The sequence below is a fragment of the Cyanistes caeruleus genome, chromosome 2 (assembly GCF_971803275.1).
Source record: "Cyanistes caeruleus chromosome 2, bCyaCae1.hap1.1, whole genome shotgun sequence".
Lineage (NCBI taxonomy): Eukaryota > Metazoa > Chordata > Aves > Passeriformes > Paridae > Cyanistes > Cyanistes caeruleus.
The window spans coordinates 53862258-53886627 of NC_141702.1; the positions used below are offsets into that span (position 1 = coordinate 53862258).

The 24370-nt window shown below is 37.3% G+C and overlaps 1 protein-coding gene across 4 annotated transcripts in view; it reads left to right on the forward strand.

Moving 5' to 3' along the window:
* Window positions 1–24370, forward strand: part of LAMA2 (laminin subunit alpha 2) — a 336473-nt gene that overhangs the window by 172575 nt on the left and 139528 nt on the right. For all 4 annotated transcript variants that reach the window (XM_086877039.1, XM_086877040.1, XM_086877041.1 and 1 more), the window contains exons 13-16: window positions 7646–7750; window positions 8374–8585; window positions 14607–14718; window positions 18218–18331. In XM_086877039.1, coding sequence (XP_086733165.1) covers window positions 7646–7750; window positions 8374–8585; window positions 14607–14718; window positions 18218–18331 — 543 coding nt within the window. The remainder of the gene's footprint in view (window positions 1–7645; window positions 7751–8373; window positions 8586–14606; window positions 14719–18217; window positions 18332–24370) is intronic.

Below are 24370 nucleotides of genomic sequence, written 5' to 3' on the forward strand. Positions count from 1 at the left end.
TTCAGTTCCCATCTTCCTTAGGAACTGAGATTTATTCCATTTTTCATTTTATTGTTCCATGATGTAATTGAATGTTTATATATATATATTATATATTGTATATATATATATATATTAAACACAATGAACAGTTGTATTTTATTTTGAAATCCAAATAATACAGTGTAGTTCATCCAAGGAGGAAGAGAACTGGGCTTATGAAATAAAAACTTTAATACAGTATCTCAGTAATAGACTGCGCTGAGTTTATGGATATAATTTTGAAAAATATAAGAAGCTTATTATTGATTTTTTAAAAATATTTCCCATTTAAATGCTTCTTAGTAGATAAATTGAATTAAAGGAATTGTGTGATATTCTAATTGGTCTAAATTGTTTGTGATAAACTATTTTAAATATGAAGGCCCTGTAAATAGGCATCAGATTGTCATGTTTAGGATGGCAGACATTATCAATAGATATTAATAATTATCAATATCAATAATTGATATTATCAATATCAAAATATATTTATAATTATAAATAATAAATAATATATATTATGGTATACCACTATACCACAATTACACCTTGAAAGTCTGGAGCAAGAAAAAATAGGTACCAGGATCAAAAATCAAAAAGGTTTAAGTTGTCTGGTTACACTTGATCTACTGATATTCTAGCAAAAGCAAGATACTTTGAAGGGATGATTAAGGAGATACTAGATTTTAATGTTTTTCCCTGTTGGTGTTCTTTTTTCCCTCATGTTTCCATTGTGTTTGAATCTGAATACACGGTATATCTCTGATAGGTACCGGGTATTCTTTCTATGACCAAGGGATAAGATGCTGTAAAAGACTTTGCTTAGTTAAGATTAATAAGTGTTCTGGAAGGGCCTCAGTTGCTCAGGGACAGAGTGTGAAATAGGGTAAAGACATGGTCAAGGTACATAAGAAACACAATTTGGCAGAGTTTTCTTTGCTCCTTATGAGTTGTGCTTACTCTTTGGACAGGTGTTATTTGTCTCCTAAGCACAAAACTTTGACTTAGGGGGGAAAAAGTAAACCCACAGATTTCATGGTTCTTTCCATTGCTGGGAAAACTTAAAATATTCAGATTTATTGTGAATGTGTTTTTCCATTGTCCAATGAAACTACATATTCACAATATTTGGGAAGAAAACTCCTTAGAATAGGAATTTGAATAAAACTCCTTCTTCTTTTACTCAATTTTGCTTTAATGTAGGATCAGCAGAGGAAATACTAAAAGTTAAAGAGCCTGTATCATAATATTCTGGATAAGAGTCCAGGAAAGGATGACTTGGAAATCTTGGCTGCTAGACTAGTCTCTTTGAAGAAATTGAAGATGACAGTGAATGATTTGGAATTCCCAGTTTTCCCTTTCAATGGTTCAATATTATAGATAAATTGTCACAGAAAGCAATTGAACCAACCATTGAGAAGCAGTCAGGTTACTTTATTTAAATGTACTCCCTCACTTGGTCTACTTCTCTGGAAGCAGTATTCTGAAAAACTAAAAATAAGTAGAATGTAGCATCAAGTTATAAAGAAGAATTTTGAGTGTACTTAAGCATGGAAACTAGGATTGTGAACTAGCTGGCATAGAGTTGGCGAACTTTAGATGGCAGAGAGCTTGGGAAAGAGTCCATTCTTTCAGGGAAAAACTTTAACTTCCCTATAAAGAAAACTGAGTTTTTCTTAAAGGTAGCCGGAACTGTACTGTCATTCAAATAAAACATGATTATTCTGCTCCCTGCTTTATCTGAAATATTGCTCTAATGCCTCAGAAGAGCTTTTATATCCTATCTAAATTCAATCTGTCTAAGAGAGGAGAGTCTATTTAATCTCTAATTGGATCTGGAGTAGAACTAACACATGCAATCTTTACTGAGAGCTATTACTAAATGAAGAAAGGTTTGACGTCTTCTTGGTGATGGTTCTATTGGAATTCTTTTCTTGTCCCTGCTTTGCCTCACACTACAACTAGGTCGAAGACTGGATCAGCAAAATCCAATTAAATATCATAAATTTACAGCTGGTACTTTTTCATAAAGAAGATAATAATCCAGATGAGAGCTGAATTACCAGTGCAATATTTCCTTCAACACAAGTAAATTAAGTGAGAAAAAGCAGCCCTTGGTCCATTCCCCTCTACACTGAGTGGGCTTCTAGGAGAACACGTGTACACTTAGCCATCAGTTAAGGTGGTACATTGCTCAGTGGCTCGTCAAACTATATCAAAACTGCTTAGGTGCTGATGAATTGTGGACTAACTTTGTCACCACAAAAAAACTGGGAAAAATCTTATTTTATTTAAAGGATTTCCTTCACATGGATAGTGCTGATATTCTGTTGGCACATATCTCTATGTTTTCTGAAATTCTTGTCATAAAATAAATGTGTACCTAGAGAGTTTGTGAAGGTGAAAGAGTCCAAATCTGCTTCAACCTTTTATTTTAGCTGTATTCCATGGAAATTCAAGAAGGCTATCAGGGAATATTAAACTGTGTATCTTATAATTCCATTACCTTCAAGCATAGTATCAAGTGGTAGATGGTGCCATAGGAATATGGCAGAGCCACTGGAAGACTGGGTGAATATCTGCATAATTTCTCATAATCACGGCAGCAAGCAAATAACATTCGCAGGTGTATCAGGAATGAAGTGGGGTGTTTGTTTGTTTTGTGGATGTCTTCCAAAATAAGAAAACATTTCTTAGAAGTTACTTAGAAATGGAAACGTTCTGCCCATTCATATTTGTAGCCTTTGCACTTTTTTTTCCCATTTTAAAATTTTCCTGGTATTGTTTGTTCATTTGGCATAATTCTAATTGTATGACCGTGCATATAATCATGTAATAGCAAGCAGAATTCATGTTTTTCTAAATCCTTTTACCTTTCTACAGATGTATTGTAGCAATATTTGTCTAATAAAAACATTAATTCTTGTCTCTCTGATACAATATGTCAGTGACTGTATTTCTGCCACAGCCACTAACAGTGAAGAGGGAAAAGATAGTTCAACTTCTTGGCATTTGTTGGAGCTTAAGGTGGGGTTTACTGGTGGACATGGCAGTGTTGCATTAATGGTTGGACTTGAGGATCTTAGTGTTCTTTTCCAAATAAATGAGTCTTATGGTTCTATGATGCCTTTTTATTTCACTGATTTTTGAAAATCTGGAATTGTATGAGTATTGGTCTAAATCTAGTTTAATGCAGTAATATAGTTTTGGTTTTGAAGGTGTTGTGTTCTCTTGGATTAGGCATGACATCCAAGCCCTTATTAGCTAAATCCTTATTAGCTATATTAGTTGTATAGATTTTACTACCAAACATCTGAGCAAGGTGTACTTGTTATATTTCAATAATACACTTAGTGCATAATTATTTATTCATTTGCAAAACTTTGTCTTCCAAATTGCTTTTTAAATATAAACACAAAGTGGAATGATTTGAAGGTCATCCTTTGGTGGGGTCACCGTGGTGCTAGCCACTTTCCTTTGACTCTGTGGAGGACTTATTTCAGTTGCCTAGATGTAACCATGTGGAGCCATATCAGATGCCCCAGTTCATATTTAGGTGCTTTAATCACAAACCGAGTCTCTTCTTAACTGACAGAAGAGCATTTTTCTGCTTAATGAGATAAGGGATTATAATCAGCACCCTGTTTAATGGAGATAGCTCCTAATCTTCTAAAGTTACATTTGGCAGATGTTCAGAAGAAATGAGGCAGCCCCCAGTGCAGTGGACTAAGTGCTAAACCTTTACAGGCAGAGTTACAAGAGGCATTGGAGAGGCAGAGTGTGACTCTTCATGCAGTAACTCAAGAACAAGATGGAATATAAATCTGTGTAAGAAGGAGATATACTCCAGGGACATTAACAAGAGAGATCCTAACAGCTTGCCTTGGGAAAGCATTGGCAGCAGATTCACTAAATGCAGGAAGAGAAAGACTTGTAAAGTTTGATTTCCATATAAAGAAATGCAAGCTTTCCTCATCTCTAGCCTTGCTAATATTTGTAGAAATGTTTGTTTTCAGTGCTGAAAGTATTTGTGGTTTACTGTCCCTTATCTTGGCTTAAAAGTCATTTTAGTGGGATAAGCATATAACATCAAAACGTGCTTTGCACAGGTAATACTGAGTGCTTCCTCCTACCCCTCATCTCTTTTGCTGTTGGGCATGAGCATTTGTCCACAGGAAAGGAACCATCTTTTCTGCTTCAGTTTTGGTTGACCCTCCGTTAGGGTGCTGTAAAAAAGTCTCATCTGCTCTCTGGCTTTATCCCTAAGAGCAGGTAACATGATAGTACAGCACAGTTAACGGTGAACAATTGCAAAAAGCCCCAAAAACTTATCTGCCAGAAACTTCTTGGATTAGAGCTAAGATTACTGTGATTTCTCTCTCCTATGCTTGTTATTTCCTGGGGAGTCTGCCACTTTTCTTGAATGCGTGGATTCTGCCTCCAAAACTGGGAAGAAATATTTGATGCATTAATCTAAAAACAGGTGGGAGAGACAATGGAAATTCTATGGAACTTCCTTGATGTTTTTAGGCAGCTATTCTTATCTCAACAATACATGCCTTTGTCACCAGCAAGCCAAACTTTTATGCCCTGTTCTCTTGGGTGTTGATGGTCTCAGTTGACAGTCCTTGAAGCAGAACTCTGAGTCTTTGGGTGATACAGAGAAAAATGTGAAAGTGGAAGGATCTCATGAGAGCCCAATTTCTGTATTGCAGTCGTATTTAAAATTCAGTGAAAAGTACTTTTTGCACAAGATGTCATGCAGCACATGGATTGACCTCTGAATTCCTTTGCCTGTGAATGAACTTGTCCTTTAAATATGCAGAGGAAGGAAATAACAATTGCAAACAATGACAAAAGGAAGTAGTACATTTTGTTTTATATAAGTGTGAGGTTTTTTCTAATCTCTATTGGTATTATACAGTGTACAAGATAAATACATATTCTGAACTGTGAGGTATTCTCTACAGTAAGTACCTTTTGGGGACCTTGTCTTCAGTGTGTGATCCTGTTCGTGACATGCAAATCTTGCCAGTTGCAGCAGTGAAACTCTGCTGTGGCTAGCAGAGACCTCAGAGACTTCTTAGTCATATTCCAACTCTTAGGCATCATATTCAGAGTATCCCTGTCATGTTGAACTGCTGCTAATTAATGAACTACTTCAATAGCATTTTAAAGTAATGTGATACTGTTTTGACCATCTGTACAATCAGCTTTCTGTATAGTCAGGCTGAATCTTCTTCATGCCTTCCTGGCAGTTGCCACAGGTAAATAAAAACAGCCACTGTATTTTTCCAGACTTCTACATTTTAGTAAATTATTTTCCTATTTCCTCTCACTGTTCTCTGTTTTGGACTAGGCAAACCACCCCTTTCCTCTTGTGTTTTCTGTTGGTTATATATTAGGAGTCCCTAATCCATTCTAGGTGCCTTTCCTTTAGGAATTTTTATTTTCCTTTTTTTTTTTCAGCTTTGTGACCTATCAGTTCCCATGTTGGATTTTTATATACTAAGGTAAAGGTTACGCAGCTGGGAAAAAGTAAAACTTGTCTTGGTACATAATTTTTATAGGTTGCCTGAAACTGCCTAATCTTTGTTTTCCCATTATTTTCACTTTATTTAATCTTTGTCATTAGTCTGAACTTGAAATAGAAATAATAAAATTCTGCAAAAGTTACTCTTCTAAAATATTTGTCTACAGCTGGATGCAATTCTGGGTACTTCTTGCAGCATTTCAGATATCTAAATTTTATACATTCCTCATGCAGTTACAAACCAGTACTTAGACTTGACCACAGGAAAAACAAAAGTGCTGTAACAGCTGTATCCAGGGAAAAAAAAGTTTCTTCGTGTTGTTATGGTCAAGGCTTTTAAGTAGTTGAATTTGTCGCAGCAGGTTTGGACACTATGTAGTTAATTATGTGGTGCCACTGTTTGCCAGTTACTGAACTAGGGGGACCTGCAGACTCCATCAAGGGTAGAGCGGCCTTACAGAGAGACCTGGATATGTTAGAGAGCTGGGCCATCACCAGCAAAATCTAACAAAAGTGCTGGACAAAATCTAACAAGTGCTGGATTCTGTCCCTGGGATTGGATATTCCCACTTTTACACACTGACTGTGAGATAAGAGGCTGGAGAGGAGTGACGTGGAAAGAGATCAGGGGTCCTGGTCAGTGACAAGTTGAACACAAGTCAGCAGTGCCCTGGCAGCCAGGAGGGCCAACCCTGTCCTGGGGACATCAGGCACAGCATGGCCAGCTGGGCAAGGGAGGGGATTGTCCTGCTCTGCTCTGAGCTGGGGCGGCCTCACCTCAAGCAGTGTATTTTGGGCACCTCAAGCAATCAGACTATTCAAGTACATCAAGAGGAGAGTGACCAAGTTAGTATGAGTGTCTTCCAGCTTGAGATGTTCTGTGATTCTATGATCCTACAGTTCTATGGTCCAGGTTAATTGGAGAGGATTTTCTGGCTTTAACATAACAATTAACTGTAGAGCTTCAGATGTGAGTTTTTATATACCTTTATCACTAATTGTTGATTAGTTATAAATTGATTATAAATAATAATTACTATAGAATTAATTATTATTAAATACTGGTTAGTGAATCAATGAATTTCTAGGCCTTAAATTCTGTAACCTTACCCTTTGAATTATATTCATCATAAAATAATGAAGATGTTGACTTCTACTGCTCTCTGTTACTATGTGCAAAAGCACCCAGTATGATGAACAAGTATATCTTTGAGAATAATCAGATTATTCTCTTTGTAAAAGACTCGCAAATTTGCTCTGTGCTCAGCAGTAGGTATTGGAAGGGCAGAAGAATCCCTGTGATTGTAATATTCTCTGTGAGGAGGCTCACATTGCACTGAAGTATGAGGCAGATGCATTTAAAACCCAAAATGTAGCTCTTGCAGGATTTGATTTACTTATGCTACTTCCAATCAATTAACAGAAAACACTATTTCTGTGCTGAACTCTCATTCAAGTCTGCAGCTTTTGATTTGCATCATACTGCATTCCATTGTTAATGGAATGGCTTGTGTCAATGCCATGATTCTTGGGGCTAAAAGAGCATGGAAAAAATATATTGCCATGTTTCAAGAGCCTGGCCATTGACTTCTCACATTGTAGTCTGGGTCAAATTGAGTGAAAGGGCTGAAACATTCTTTTAAAGTAAATTTATTTGACTCTATCAGAGAAAATTCTTACTTTATTTTAGGTTACAGTTCATTCTAAGAAAAACATCACAGTCCTTTTTTTTTTCTATTTTGGTAGTTTGCTCCATCAATGAAACTGAAGTTATTGAATTTTCTGTAGGTTGCTAAGGCTGCTGATACAGAGGCCAGCCTAAATGAGGACTGTATAACTGAACAAATGCACTGAAAGTCTAATGCAAGTATCTAGTGGAAATTTGTACAGATTTAATACCTGTTTCTGATTTCTCTGTTAGTCAGTGAATTTAAGGAATTCACCACCTTTGACAGCTGTAATCCTCAGGGATCTGCATGTGGTTTTGCAGCACTAGAAATCTACTGATGCTCAAGAAAACTGCCCCCAGGTGGTTAAGGCCCATTTTCTTTTATTTAATTAGATATTTTTTTCTGTCTTTTTATTCCCCAGGTAGCAGCTGCTGGAGGACATCTGAAATTTACAGTCTCCTATGACATCACAGAAGAAGAGGGAGAAACAGCTAAATTGATGGTTCAATCTGATGTCATCATAGAGGTAAAATATTTTCAGCCAAAGAAAGAAATAAAAAAAAAGAAATAAAAAGAGAGAAAGGAACAAAAAGAGGAAGGGAATGTGGTCTTCTTTTTCAGATGTTTGGTGTGAAGTCTGGTAGTTGAGAACACAAAACAGAAGGGTGCACATACATTCAGCTAATTTCTAGTGTGAGAAAATGGATACACTTCTAAAAACTAAAACTGAAAACTTAAACTAAAAGCTTCAATATCTCAAGGAGTCTCTGGTATTATTGCAGTAGCTTAAGAAACTACAGTGCTTTCTGTTCATCAATGAGGAGATGAAATATTTTGTCGTTTGAGATTACACTTGGACATTCTTTCAGTAGATCTGTTCTTTTGCATCTCAGTATTATATGGATTTGCTTTTGCCTATGTAGAACCATGCACCATGACACTAGGTTTTATCTGAATAACCCAAACTTTCTTTTCCACTGCTTTTCAATTATATAAGGCAAGCCCATTTCAGACTTATGAAAAGTTAATATTATTCCTGATATTTGTTATTCTTTTAAAATATATTATTCAATAAATCATGCGCCCCAAAGGGCTTTTTTTCATTACTTTTTTCATGTTTAAATCTCTCTCTTTCATGGTTCTCTCTAGGGAGGTGATTTGAAAATCAGCACTCCAAAAGGGATAATTCACCTGAAGCCTTCTGAGGAGCACACTGAAGAAGTTGTGTTGAAACCAGAATCTTTCTCAGTGCATGGCACCGATGTTCCAGTCAGCAGGAGGGAGTTCATGACTATCCTTGCAAACGTGAAGAGGATCCTCATAAGAGCCACATACAGCAATGGGATGAATGCCATCTACAGGTGAATGTGGGGAACGGGTCCCTTTGTTATAGGCAGCTTCTCAAAAGAGTTGTTTTCTCTCTTCAGAGAACAAGGCTGATATAATTTAAAGCACTCTAATTTATTATCATGAAATCCATACATTTATTTACACTTTCAAACTTTTGTTAGTATGTTTTTCATTTTGGGTAGACAGGAGGAGGAAGGCAAGAGAAAGAAGCAGCCTTTTAAGAAAATGAAATTACATGGACTATTAAGGCATGAATGACAGTTCTATAAATATGTTTATTTTGTGAACACAGTAATTCCCATGTATATGGTAAATCATGGAGAGCAGTAATAACATGTTGAAGTAGGAAATGATATATTTCCTATATATTGTTTTTCCATTTAATGACCATACAGGGCCACATTAACAGTGGACCAGAGAATAATATCCTGAGTCTCCAGGCTGGAAAAGTGCCTCAAGGGGAATTTTCTGTGTTTTTAATCAGTACCACATACAGAACTAGCTAATCCCAAAGCCTTTCCCTTGATTTATGTCAGGATGCTGCATGGACTGCTCAAATTCACTGATTTGATGTGAACTCCTCTGAGTCCTCTGATAAAATTAAAGACATATGAGATGATACAGTTGTTCTATTTCAGTTTCTGCAGTGTGTTTGAAACTGTAAAGCTCATCTTGCATTTCAAATTTTCCTAAGTGCATGAAGAAATACTCCAGATGGGCTAGAAGAAGACATCTCTCCTGATACTGTGTGATTAACATTAATAGTTAGGTGGCATAAGTAATATTTTTCAAATGTGTAATGGAATTGATTGCATAGTAGCTTTTTACTCACAAGGCATGAAACCTGAAATGCTTTCTAATCTACACATCAGTTGATTCAGTGGCATAAGCCAATTTGGAATGGAGGGAGCTGATAGCACATTTAGTGATTATTTGCTGAGAGCACAGACACAGTTTTTGCTGCTGTGAAATTTCTTAAGCAATCTAACTGTCATTTGAATACTTAGGTAATTAAAATATATCCTAAATTGAAAGGCAGGTTGTGTCAACAGCATGCAGTTTTCTGATTTGAGCTTTAGCAGTGTAAATTTTTTCCCTGCAAAAGAATTCATATCTCTGTCTTTTCCTGTGGTTAATTAGTATGAATTACATCTCTGTAAGTAAGTTTGTGAATCATAACTAGCTTGAGTTTGGGCCAAACTGCTTCCTAATTTGCTCATTCAGTCATCAACCTTGTATTCTTTTGTATCTCCTTGCATCTAGTTTGAAAGGATGGTCCTTTTCATGGTCCCTCAGCTTCCCACCCTGGTTTTTGAGGAGTGCCAAAACACCAGGCCAGAGCTCACATCTTATGCACTATGAGCCGACCATGAGAAGCTGTAAATTCACAGCTTACAGCTGAGACAGTGGGAGCTCATTGAGTGATGTCCTCTGCTCTCTTCTCATTCAAATAAAAAAACCCCAAACCATTACTCAGAATTTTCCAAACTAACGGCATGCAGGAGCAATTTTGGAGTGAACAGCAGAGGCTTTTGTGCTATTTTTAAAGCAGATATGTAAAGTCGAGTTTCTTTGGGCCAGAGATCTTCTTGAGTGGTATGAGAAATGCAAACTTTTAAAGGAGATATGTACAATCGACTTTGGCCAAAGGTGTTGCTAAATATAATGGGAAACACAAACATCAGTTATTAAATGTTTACATATATTTGAGTACTGACATTTGTACTAGTAGGAGAAGGGGGTCTCTCCTACAAAAAGCACTTTGGCTGGGCAGTTTTGAGGAAAGTGCAGTGCTGGATGTGTAAAGGCTGTATCTTGCCTATACTGGGGAGCAGTGTGGGGTGGGATGGCTGAGATCCCCTCCGGGCAGCAGTGGAGAGCTCAGGTAAGCACACACACGTAGAACTGGCAGAATGTGCCTGCAGAATGTGCCTTGTAAGATATGGCAGAGCTGTCTGGCAAATGTGGAAGACTATCCATCACTGCCTACATCCCAGATTACTGCTTTAGCCATTTGGTCAGGTGTGGTGCCTCACTGTTTCACCGTCTTGTTCATGTTCAGCCTTTGGGAACAGTTTAGTGGTACGTTATAGATAATTTTCTGAAAGCATTTTTTAAAAATACCCTTTGAGGAGAGCTCTGCAACACAAATATAATTTAGGGTTTGCTTGTTGGTAGCCATCAACTTCTAGGTATAGTGACATTACAGTTATGAAGGTTGGTCCCTTAAAGACAGTGAGTTAAAAGGAGGTTTAGGGGAAGGAACTGAAGGGATTTTGAAGAGGATCTTTTTTTGCTATATTCTGGTACATTTGTAGCTGTCCATCTGATTTCTCTTAGCAGAGAAGAACACAGTGGTTGCTGTATTACTGTGTAATAAAGTAAACAATTTTATTCAATGCTCTCAGGCTGCTTATTATGGTTTAGCATGACAGAAGAGAGGATATGAAATTTCAATCACAATTAAAGAAATTCAGTTTTTTCATCTTTGATTTAAGTGTGGCAATGATAGTTTCACCTGTTAGGATGGGTTTTACAGGGAGAGGTCTCCTCAGAATAGTTTGTGCTCCCAGGCACCTGTTGTAGCAGCAACAACATCTACTGTCATCCAGCCCAGCTTATGATCTGCTGTGTAGGGTTATTGCTGATTTTCAGGATGTGCCTCATTACTGACTGTTTTATACTCTGTTTGAGTTTCATTCATGCTAAAACATACTAGGTGCAAAGATGTGCTCAAAACTCTTAGGATCATGCCAAATAACCTTTTTGCCTACATTCTGCCTGTTTAGTTCTTCAGGGAAACTGTAGACCCAATGAGGAAGATTTTCTTTGTGATATCTAGGGCTTATAAAGGACTCCAAGGGAGTTGATGTTCTCCAAGGGAAGACATTTTTGAAAATAAATAGTGTAGAAAGCCTTAATAGATAAGTAGATATGAACTAAAAGATTTTATTGTCTTTAAACAGGTATTTGCAGTAGATGGACGGATATTGCTCTTAGAGGGTTAAGAGGGTCTGGTGGAAAGAGAGAAATATTACAGGGTTATTAGATCTGTCATGAATGACAGTTTCTGCCTCAAAGCACTAGCAGAATTATGCAACGTTCTAATTAGAGATTGCTATATTAAGCAACCTGTTCATTTAAGTACCGAAAGTTTTCAAAATGGATAATGTCACCACATGTGTGAGGAATCCAAGGGTGCTGTTATAATCTGTGCTTAAAAAGAGACCAGAATGGAGGCACAAAGTAACTTTCTTGCAGGCATGTAGAAAGAGACTTAAGAATTCAATGGCCCTATCTCCAGCTGGCAAGAACTTTAATTTAAAGATCCTATTTTTATCCTTGTTTAGCCTAACCTACTAGAAACATTAGTTAATTTGTTATGCTTTCAAGTATCCACTAAACAATATTAATGCAGTAATGCTGGGTTTGACTCAAGCATGGTTTTGTGTATGTTTTTTAGGTAATTTTAAGCTTGCAGTGTTATTGTTACTCTGGCATAATTAGGAAGCTTTCTTATATGAGTGGGCAATTAAATGATCAAGTAGGATAAAAACTGAGAATACAGAAATGCAGTAATCAATCTGAAAGTGAACCAAGCTCCTGGGTTTAAAACCTAATCCTCCTCCAACTTGAGAGATCTTCCAAACAGTTGCAGTTAAGTCCATCTGTGGTAGAAGCAATGGGCCAAGAAATGATAACTTTCTCATACTGTTTTGTTTCATCTGTTAGCTTTTGCTTCAAAGGAAGTTTAGTAGCTCTGTTTATTCAGTTTCAATTTTCAGAGTGGTCACTGATTGTAAGTGTTGCAAACATGCAGATAGGCACTGGAAACTGAAGTACTAAAGAGAATAGATTGCTTGCAGCCACGTAGAGAGGAGTCAGTGCTAGACACAAGGAGGGAAGAAGAGGCCAAGATTTTTTTTTTCCATATGCAGAATTGGCTCCAAGACAAATGAGCAATGATTGGGTCACTACTTCATGTGCCTTATGTAGCCAATATGATTCAGATGCCTGGCACAGCAGACAGTAAACTATGCTGATACTGCCTGAAATGTCCCCTTCCTTTTTAGTCTTGTTTGTTTTTAGAAGTCAACAGTTGCCTGCTGACAGTAACAGTCAGCTTAAATATTTGGTCTTGATGTCTAATCTCAAATTGTTCATGCATCTCCAGGATCCAGTGCCCCATTACTGCCAGCATTATGTATTTTAATGAATGCAGAATGGCATCGAGGAATCAAAATTGCAACATCAAAATGGGAGAAAAGAAAATCACTGCAGCTTTCTTCACTGAGTAACTGTTAATGCTAAAAACTGTTAAACACATTAAAATCCCATTTAGCAAATAGCAGAATGTAATGAAAATTGGAACAATTCAGTGAATACAAATGTGGGATAATACTGGGAGGATTGTTTCTGTATGTAAGTGCTTCTCTTTGTTCCAAGATCAATGCTTAGAGGGAACTAGCTGTAGTTCAAAGGAGAAATAAAATTTGACCTTTTATTTAAAAATTGTTTCTTCATTAACAGATTTTTTTCCTTAAAATTTTAGATTTTTTTTACTGGTAAAGTAATCACCATTTGACATTTAATATCCTAGAGATTTGTTACCTTATTGTAAAGAAAATTCAAATGAGTGATTGCAAAATAAATGTACAGCAATGGAGCGAGGGGATATACTGAAAAGTGAGAGAGAATTTACTGAAGATATGGATAGGAATAAGCATCCTTCTCTTAAAACAATATCAAGAACCTTTTACAGAGGTTTTAGTATCACCAAATCAGATTGAAGTTTCTAACTGCATTATATACAAATGTAGTCTCTCCAAAGCCCAGTCATATTCTTAGTGGTGGTAAAATTTCTATTCTTCTGAAGCTTCTATCTTAATTTCAGAAATCTGCCCTTTTTTTTCCCCATTACCTTTCATGTTTAGCTTGTTTGGAGCAGTCATAAAATTGAGTGGAAAAATATTCTGTCATAAGCTTTCCTCCAACTGCTGTAATATCAACAAAATATTTTTCTTGGATGTTTTCTTGTCCAAGGTCATCCAAATAATTTTCAGGATTTTTTTTGCAGCAAAAAAGATAAATGTCCTATTATGAATATGGAAAACCTTTTTAATAAAATGTATTTCATGAATGAAAGGTATTTTCTCCTGAAGACAACTTCAAAACAAACTCTCCAAGTAGCTCTAGTTATCACGCTGTTAAGATTATTGGGTGAAAATAGAAGTAATTTAGCCTCTGTAATATGTTAATGTTCCTTCAAATTCTCATAAGAGTTAGACTCCCAAATCCCAGTTTCTCTCCAAAAAAAGATACTCTTGAGGTAAATTACATCTGTTTCTGATAATAGCTCTAAGACTATCAAAAGGCTTCTGTGTTTTCTCTCATCATACTTCCATGCTTTTGAAATAAAAGTTATGGTCAGTGTTCACCAAAACAACAGCTGTTTAGTACTTTTTTCTCTGCCATTAGGGGAACCAGGCTATATGGCAGAAGATTTCCTTTTTGTTTCATGTACATACGTTTTTCTCTCATATACATAACACTTAGATCCTCAATCCTTCTGGACAGGGCTTATATCTTTTCCAGAGGTCAAATCTCCAGAGTAAAAATACCCTATATCCAAAACTTAGTAATGTATTATTTTAGAAAGCTGGGCTAGCGGTTCATAAATTTTGAAAACCCTGCTTAGTGTCAGATTTGCTCTATATGCAGCTGCAATGCAAGTTGGCACATGTGGCTTGCAGGCCAGGAATAGCCTTCTATCTCTTGGTACATTGCTGTAAGACTTTATTAATCTATTTTTATCAGTGAGTATCTGACCATAGTCTCCCTCACATGATGAACAAAAATAGTAACAAGCCTACAGACATAGAGTTTAGCAAAAAATAGATTAATATGAAAGCCTTCTTATTTTTAAGCAGGAAAACAGAAACAAGCCGCTGCCTGTCACTATAAAGTGTTTGTTGCATTCAGCTGCATACATCCATCTAATTTGCTGTTTTGCCTGTTTAATTTCTGTCCAGACTAAGAAGTGTTATTATGGAAGCTGCTGACCACACTTCAAGGGGGAAAAGGGTAGCATCTGCAGTGGAGTTGTGTGAATGTCCTCCAGGCTATGATGGTACCTCCTGTGAGGTGAGTGTCATGGTGCAGTCTAGTTCAACATTGCTAACTGTGATAGTTGGAAGCAGACAGTGGACCTGTGTTGGTAGAAAACAGTAAAAGATTTGTCCATTCTTGTTAGAAGTTTGCCATGGCTTGACTAGTTACCTTTATTTCCAGGTGATGGTTCATTATATCTGATAATTAAAATCTAGAATTTTACACCTCTGTGATGATTTCTAACTTATGAAAAGACATTTTGGTTCATAAAAAGGAAGTGGAAACAACCTTTGTACTCTTTAGCCAGTTGATAATACAAATGGATGAACACAATTACAAAGAAAATGGCAGTTAGCTGACATGTTAACAAAGACAAATCAATTTATTTGCATTAATGGGGTTGAGTTTCTTCTTTTGTTTTCCCAGGGCTATGCTATTTGCCTTGGATTTGTTGAGAATTGCACGTGCTCTTCTGAGGATTAGGTCACTTTATTTTGCTTCTGTAACTGATAATAATGTAGACACATGCTCAGAAAAACACCCACTTCCCTAACAAACTCATTAGTTCACACAGAATGTGTTCATACAAGTATACGTATGATTAACTACCTCATGTGGGCATCGCTTGGGGTAAATAAAAGCCAAAAAAACACTCTTCAAAAGCTTTGCCTTTAAGGAAATAGTTTCAAACACCAAGATGCTCTGCTTCACAAAACTACAAACAATATGCCATTTACACAGGCACTCTAGGCATTTGCTTGTCAACTCTCTTTTTCTTTAAAAATTTTCATGCATATATGTGATATTTAGGGTTTAGAGTCTAGTCTCATGCCAAGTGTGGTTGGTTGTTGCTGGGGCTAGATGAACTACTGCAGAAAGAAGGCCTGAAGGAATTAATGGATATTCCTATCACTTCCAAAATGGTACAGATGGAAAAATAACTAGAGAAGAATAGTTTTTGCCTTTGCTGAGAAATAATTTTAAAGCCTGGCCATTATCTATCTGTTAAATTATTTTAAGAAAAATGCCAGATGCAGTATCACTGTGTTTCACACTTTTTAAAACTTGTCCATTTATTCTCCCAATGCAGATTTAAGCATGATACCCAAGAGAGTAATTGGAAAAGCCCTGATTTCAGATATTTCAGTATTTACTTCTGTTGTAGAAGCTGAAAGGCTTGGGTAGAATTCCTGTCTTGGTGTTGCTGAAATTGTCTGTCCAACATTATGTCCTTCAGTGCTAAACCTTCTTTTCAGTCATAAACAGTCCCTGAAATTTGATACATTCTCTGTAAGTGATTTGATTCATACTCCACAAGAGAAAACACATATATAGAGAGCTGCAAATTTAAAGTTTTTATGCATGTAAAACTATGTATAGAGTATAGAAAAAAAAAAAAAGGTCATGTTCAAGATTTACAGATAGACAGTATTTAAGAAAGTATGGAAAGAGAAATTGAAAACGTCTTTCATTTTTTTCCCAAGATACCAATTTTGTTTCTTCTTCTCAATACTTTCAGTATTGTTTAATGCTTTACTTCTGCCAGTTTCAACCAATCAGAGTGCCATTTTTACTGATTTTGTACAGTTTTTCAGTTCTCTTCATTATTTAATTTAATGTATGTGTTTGTCTACTGCATAATGATGATGTGGTGCCTGGCATAGATGCTGCTATGCCATATATGCCACACTAAAAGCAGCTATTATTTTCTCATTTTCATGCAATGAGTTTTGATGTGATCTGTCTTCCAAAGACAACCAATCCCGTTTAAATTATACTGTCTCTTCTAAGGTTTTCCATTATATAAATTTGAAATTTATTTTTACTAGTCTCTAGCCAAATAAAATTCTGTACATTTTTGTATGTGTAGGAACACAGAATTCCATAAGCACAGGTAAAGCAGATGAAATTTTAAATTCTAATACCAATTGGACCCCTTTGAGATAGTTACTTTGCTCCATGAATTTTCTTGCCTTTGTCAACATCTTCACATCTAATTGCTCTTCTCCCTCAGATTTGTTCCCATTCTCTGCTCTCTTTTACTTCTGCTCCAGAAGTTGTGTTTCACTTGCATCACTATGATGATCAAGAACTTTGCTGACTGTTGAATGTTACATAATTTCTTTTCTTGAGATCTCAATCTGTAATATTTTAGTTCTGAGCCCTGCTATTGATATTTTATGTCTAAGCTCTTAAAATTAGTGACTTTTGGAGCCTTGTCTTGAGCAATATCATGTGCATCTGTGCACAAGAGATTATTTTCAGTCACCAGAAGTGGGAAAAGATCTATAGATTTATGCAGAAAACACTTGCATCTCATGCCACAGAAAGAAAAATACAGCAATTTCTTTTAACCTCTTTTTAGGTATTGGATTTTATAACTCTAGATTTTTATTTTTTTTGTATTACAGGGTTTCCTTAGGAATGTGTAACCAAGAATGTAAAGAAGGAAAAATAAGGATAATATCTCAGGTTTAGGAATTTTTTTATAAAGAATAATTTCAATTAATCTTTAGATAACTTAAGTTTTCCAAGTGTAAGACAAAAAGGGATGCCTTTATTTTTATAAAGAAATGTCTGTTCATTACCTTTTTGGAGAGTGTATGTGAAGGGGAAAGTATTTTCTTTATTAAATGATACTTTTAGTATTCTGTCAGTGCAAAACTTTCTCTTTGTATTATCCAGATGGTTTTGAAGGTTATAAATCTGTCATGAGCTATTTTATCTTATGCAAAATTATTGGATCATATGAGCAGTCTTACTGTAGAAGGATAGTTTGCAAAAACGATAAAGCCATTTGTGAGATATATAGTAAAGAAGACTGCTGCTTGACATCTTATTATGAGCAAATGGAGTAGCTGAATTTTCATTGATGAATCACAGTTGTATGGTGCCACTTTACCTACAAAATTACCAGCCATGCATTTAATATTGATTTGAATTTTACATTTAAAAAAGAAAATTAAAAAATCAGAGCAGTTTCTTAAAGGGAACTTAGTACCCTTTAAGGAGCACTGTTTGTAAATAAAAGGATAGCCTTGTTTTCAGCCTGTGCTTTATATCAGTGTAGACTTCTGCTGGAGTCCTAACAAGACTAAATGGTATTTTAATTGCTCTTTGTGCCTGAACTTCTCAGAGAACATTTTTTGCTGTTTTGAGGGTGTTTTTTTCCTCCTTCTCTCTCCTTCAGTATTTCACCTTCTGGGTGTTTTTCAGTCTGTACCTCTTGCTTTCATGCTGTCATATTTCAGTTCTTCATTTCTCTGCTTTATTTTACCATTTCAGAAGAATGATCAAGTTAACGCTTCCTCTAATCTCACACCTGCTGCTAAGGCTAAGGTCAGTGCACAGCCACAGCACCAGAAAGAAGAATTTTCTAGGGAAATGTTGGTATTTTTATTCATTTGGCAAGTATGTTTGTTGTGTGTGCAAGCATCAAATCCAACAAAACTTTAAAAATGGGATTTTTAAAAATCCCATTCCTTCCTCTGTTCAAACGAGGATTTAAGTTTTTATCTGACTTCTCTTGCAGTCATGCTGGCCTCGACACCGGCGTGTGAATGGCACAATCTTTGGAGGAGTCTGTGCACCCTGCACGTGCTTTGGTCATGCAGATGAGTGTGATGACATCACAGGAGCATGCCTGGTAAGTGTCATTGCAGGAAACGATGGACATGGCCAACATCAATCCAGTATACCTGTGCAATTCGATTAGTGACCTCTGAGACCTGGGATAATCAAGAAGAAAGCCAGTGAGTAACAGAAGAGGTCTTCATGTTGAGGTAAAGGATCCCCTCATACCAAAATACAATATCTTTAATAGGTATGGCATGCAGAAGGCAGCAAATGTATGAATAACTTTTTCATGCAAGATTTATCTTCCCCTCCCATTTGTCTCCTGCAGTATATTCAATTTATAGTATGTAGCAGGTAACTTTGTAAATTCTGTTCAAGTTTGATGAGAAGATATTGTTAATGTCTTCCTTCTTCTAAATTCATAGTAAACCTTGAAAGAAAACTAAATTAATTGTACTTCAGAAAAATAATAAACCATGTGATATCGGCTAAATCAGATTCTTTTTTTTCTTGTAGACTTCGGAGATTTTTATGTAGTTACATACTAATTCAGCAGTTAAATCAGTGATATTATCCATAGTAAGCCTACCAGCACACCACTGTTTCCTGCCTGTTCAGTGGCCTTTTGGAATGGGTGAATTATGCTGAATATACTTTTCTGATTGACTCAAGGGCATTTTTAGTTTTATATTGTCTGACATGGCATGAAGCTTGAAACAACATGTCTAATTGCATTAGTCTTGCAGAAGCACAATTTAAGCCAGTGCCAGTTTAGTGGGATATACTCTCATTTCCCTGCAGAATTTCAAGCAGACTCTGTAATGTGCATGTTTCTAAATGTTCCCTTTTATTTCCTTAAGAAAAACCTGCTGGGAAAATGCCAAAATGAAAATTCAGGCTTTTTCCAATATAATTTGGCACTTAGAATTATTACTGTTCTTCCTGTTTTGCTCACAGAAGATGTTTAATTGCATTGCAGTGCAAAACAAGATATCCTTAATGTGTGGATCAGTGGATTTTTCAAATTGCTTTTTCATGAATAGAAGCTTAAAATTATTCTCAATTTAATTATACTGTAAGGCTCAAAGAAGAACCTAGAATGAAAAACATGTTTGATGTGACAGTCATGTTTTGAATCTTTCGCTTAATACTCAGTGAAAATGTTTATCACTAGGGTAATATGAATTTGTGTTTCCTGACAATTTTTTTTTTTTTTGCATTAATGACCATATTCTCTAGCAACAATATTTATAACGCCCATGTGGGATAAAATCAATTAACAGGAGAAAAAAGGAAGGAAGGGTCTTGTTTAAGATATGCCGTAACTGTTGGCTATTTTTCTTAGGGCTACATAACCAGATGTAACTTCCGAGGTTGTTGGCTTCTGTGTCTTCAAGTTTTAGTCCCTGCACAGCTTCCCTCTTTATTTTTGTCTGTAGCACCAGCCTGGATAAAAGAGAAGGCCACGTAGGCTGCATATTGCTTTTTGTGGTTTTTGGCTGATGTGAACTGTTGACTCAGGCCGTGGAGCTCCCCCTTCTGATGTTTCAAGGGTGCTGGTGTAAGATAACACAGCACTGACAAGGAAGTGGAAAATAACCAGCTGAAGACGCACTTTCATCTATTCACATTATCAAGCACTCTGTATTTTATGTGTTCTGTAGCTTACACTAGATCAGGCTATAGAGAAGAGGCGCACAGGGAGCTTAAAATCAGTTCTGGATTTTCTTACAACTTTGAAAGTGCTGTAAGTCAGATCGGTTAGTATCCATGCAGGCTATTAAATGCTGCTATTCAATTTGGATCATAAGCCTTTTGAAGTGAAAGAGAGAGAAGTCTGAATGCTGAAAAAGAGAAATGTTTCACATCAAAGGCATTCTTTCTATTGAGGTTTACACAGCCTTTCGGCCTCCTTATTATTATTCATGGTGTTTGTTCAGTAATACAACAGACAATTTAGGCACCTAATTTACTGATATGATACTTCTTTTTGCTCTTCCTTAGCTTTGAAATGTAGTTGAAAAGAAGCTGAACTGTGTTTTTGACTCATGATAAAAGCTCAAATCATCAGCTTCGACACAGACCTGTATAAAAAGCTCATTTTAACTTATATCTTCCAGTAACCTGCAAAGCCCTTTGATCCCCACAGCAGCCATAGAGAGCTGTACGATGCCTCGTTCTCGTTACCATTGTGATATACATAAGTGCTTTGGTACACAGGGAAATTTGGAACATTCAGAAATATTCTTTTGTACTATTACACACACACATTTACAGTAGCTTTAGGAGGTTGGATAAACCTAAACCTTCTGAAAAGCAAGCACATTTCAAGGTGTTTCATTCATTGAAGGATACTATGTTCCTGTTAGTAAGCCCAGAGGAGGTGGATCTTTCTCCCCAAAGTTATGCTCAAATTGCCCTGAATGGGCAGTCCCCAGTGGCATCCTTTTCAAACTGTATTCCTCTGTGTATAAACAGCATATACCATGTAGGATGAGGCTGGTGTCAGTGCTGGTGGACATGTGCTTTAGACAGTGTTCATCGCCAGAGTGACAAAATGTCTTTACCCATCTTCATATATGCCAAAACAAAATGATATGTCCTAGCTAAATGCAGTACAAGCTCTTGCTCAAGTGAAGATATGCAAAGCCTCTGCAACATCCTGATTACGTTTGTATTGTACCCAGGAATGGGAATTGTCTGTGTCATCTTGACATTACGGTAGTTTGAAAATTCTAGAAGAGCTTATTCATGCTTCCAAAGGCAAAATGCCTTTGTCTGGTCTAGACAACTTGGAAATATACTAAAATAGGCACCCAGGCTTACTTTATTTAGCTGTTTTTAACAGCTTCCCTGGTTGTCTCTGTAGCAGGTATCCTGAGGAAGGGCAGCAACATGCCAAATGTGCTGTCTTGGACTCTGTCATAATCCCTGTGTAAGGTTTTCTTTTCATCACTAGCATTCTATTCTAAATGTTTCCACGTTCATATGCATATGAACTGCATATGCAGGAGTGGTTTTCACTGTGAATTTAGGGTTCCCTGATATTGGACATAAAGAAGTTCATTTGGTTTCTTCCAAAAAAAGGAGAGCTGGCTCAGTAGGAAATGGTGGAAAACACTCTCCAGGACATCAGCAAGGAAGTTTGTAGGGAACAAGGTCTGAGTCATACATAAATTTTTGGACAAAAATAAATCCCACAGTTTTAATTATACAGAGTTTGTCTAACTGAAGTTTAAAGATGTTCAGAGGTAAAAGAGGTACAGAAAATTAATACATTCAAAATAGTGTGAGATACAACTGAATTCATTGTCTTGAATTGATTTTGGAATTGAAAGCATAAGTATTTGGACATAAAATTATTCCTGGCCTCAAAGTCTGTGAAAAAAAACATGGCTATAACCAAACCACTAGATCAATGTGTTGGAACAACCTCTATTTACACGGGAGTAAAAAGAAAGCAGATATAATGTACTGAGAAGGTTAGAAAAGTTGATCACGATCTATTTTATACTCAGTCTCATGACATGAAAAAAAACGGTACAGTTTTCCTATGAATGTGAAATTAAGATATCAGAGGCTTAAGCATGCTTTAAGGAAATAATCTCAGTATAATTAGACATTGCTCAAACCAGATGATGTTCAAAACCATTGCTGTACATTTGGCAAGTTTCAAACTGAGATTCAGCCAATTGATATCAAGAAAGCACAAATCTTTCATGAGTGCTGATATTTTTAGAAGGACTTGTCTACTTCAGTACTTAAAGTACTGGTCTGTAAATGTGACAGATTAGCAAGAAGTTTTATTCATCACTGAAGAGAACAGGCAGATCAGGTCGCATCTACATACTACACAATCTTTGTTCTTTGTCCTGTAAGGTCCAAAATGGCTCATGGAGAAAAGTGTAGGATACACAAGATCATTATCTCTCAGATAAACTAACATGCACAGTACGGTACACTCAGATTTTGGTTCCATATATGTGGGGTTCTCTTTTTTTGTTTGTTTTTTTAAATATTTTTTTTGTTGGTTTTTAAATATAAATATTGATTCATTGCTTTTGAACATGCTGGGGACCATCAGTACTAGTCACTTTTTAAGCACTGCCTGCTAAGGGCACAGGAGCAGGCAATTCCAAAATGTCAGAAGTCAAACAGGCAGAAGGCCAGCTTGGCTGAGCAGGGATCTTCTTTTGGAGATAAGGCAAAAAAGGAAGGTGCATGCAGTGGAAACAAAGTCAGGTGATGTGGGAGGAGTACAGAAATGTTGCTTGCCACTGTAGGGGGAAAAGTGATGTGGTCAAAGCTCAGCTGGAGTTGAAGCTAGATGGAAATATGGAGGGCAATAATAAGTTTTTTTAAAAAGTTAATGGCAAAAGGTAGTGCAGAAATTACATTGGCCCCCTACAAGAGGAAGATAGTCCCCTCACAAACAGGGATATAGGCAAGGCAGAGATATTTAATTCTTTCGCTGCCTTTGTCTCCAGTATTGATGATGGGCTAAAGGGGTCCCAGTGCCTTCGGACCATGGCTGTGAGCATGATAAACTCCCAGTGTACCTGAACTAGTGTGGCATCTACTGGATACATATAAGTCTATGGGTCCTAATGGGATCCAGGAATACTCCAAGAGCAGGCTGATGTCATCCTGAGGCCTCTCTCAATGATTTCAGAACAGCCTTGGAAATATGGAAAGGCCCTTGTTGAGAGGAAGCTGGCTAACATTTGAATTTTCAAAAAGGACAAGAAGGATGTCATGGAAACTGTAGGCCTGTCAACCTCATTTCAGTGTTTGGTAAAATTATGGAGATTTTTCTGGGAGGTATTGAAAACCACCTGAAGGATGGTGCAGTCATTGGTCACAGCCAGAATGGCTTCATGAGGGGACAATCCATCTTATCAAATTTCATTTTCTTTTATGACAAGGTAACCCATCTAGGTGATTAGGGGCAGCCAGTTGATGTAATCTTTCTGGATTTCAGTAAAGCTTTTCATACTGCCTCACAGGATCCTTCTGGGCAAAATGTCCAGCACACAGCTGGATAAACATGTCATGAGATAGGTGAGCAGCTGGCTCATGGATCAGGCACAGAGGGTTGTAGTGGATGGGGTGACATCAGCCTGGCAGTGTGTCTCTAGTGGGGTTCCACAGGGCTCCATCCTCAGCCCTGTGCTCTTCAACACCTTCTTACCAACTTGGATGCAGAACTCAAAAGAGTACTATGTAAGTTTGCCAGTGTTACAGAACTGGGTGAAACTATTGACACCCTTGAGGGCAGAGAGGACCTGCAGAGAGACCCAGAGAAATTGGTGAGATGAGCAATCACCAACCAAATGAAGCTTGACAAAGAAAAGTGCTGGATTCTGTACATGAGATGGGACAACCCTGGATGTATGTACAGACTGGGGATTGAGAGGGTGGAAAACTGCTGTGGAAAGGGACCTCAGGGTCCTGGCCCATGACAAATTGAACATGAGCCAGCAGTGCCCTGGCAGCCAGGAGGGCCAACCCTGTCCTGCGGGGCATCAGTATGGCCAGCTGGGCAAGGGAGGGGACTGTCCTGCTCTGCTCTGAGCTGGGGCAGCTTCATCTTGAATATTGTGTGGCACTTGCAGTGCCACAACATAAAAAGGACATTAAGCTATTAGAGAGTGTCCAAAGGAGGACTACAAAGATGGTGAAGGGCATTGAGGGGAAGGCATATGATGAGTGGCTGAAATCAATTGATCTGTTCAGCCTGGAGGAGACTGGGGGTAGAACCTCATGGCAGGTACAACTTCTCTTCAGGGGAAGACGAGGGGCAGGCACGGATCTCTTCTCTGTGGTGACCAGTGACAGGACTCAAATGAATGGCATGGAGTTGTGTCAGGAAAGGCGTAGGTTGGGTATTAGAAAAAGGTTCTTCACTCAGAGGTTTATTGGGCACTGGAACAGGCTCCCCAGAGAAGTGGTCACAGCACCCTTGACAGAACTCAAGAGATGTTTGGACAACACTCTCAGGCACATGGTGTGACTCCTGGGGAGCCCTACACAGGGACAGGAGTTAGACCTGATGATCCTACCAGGTGTGGACATTCTATCATTCTGTGATTGTGAGGAATTAAACACA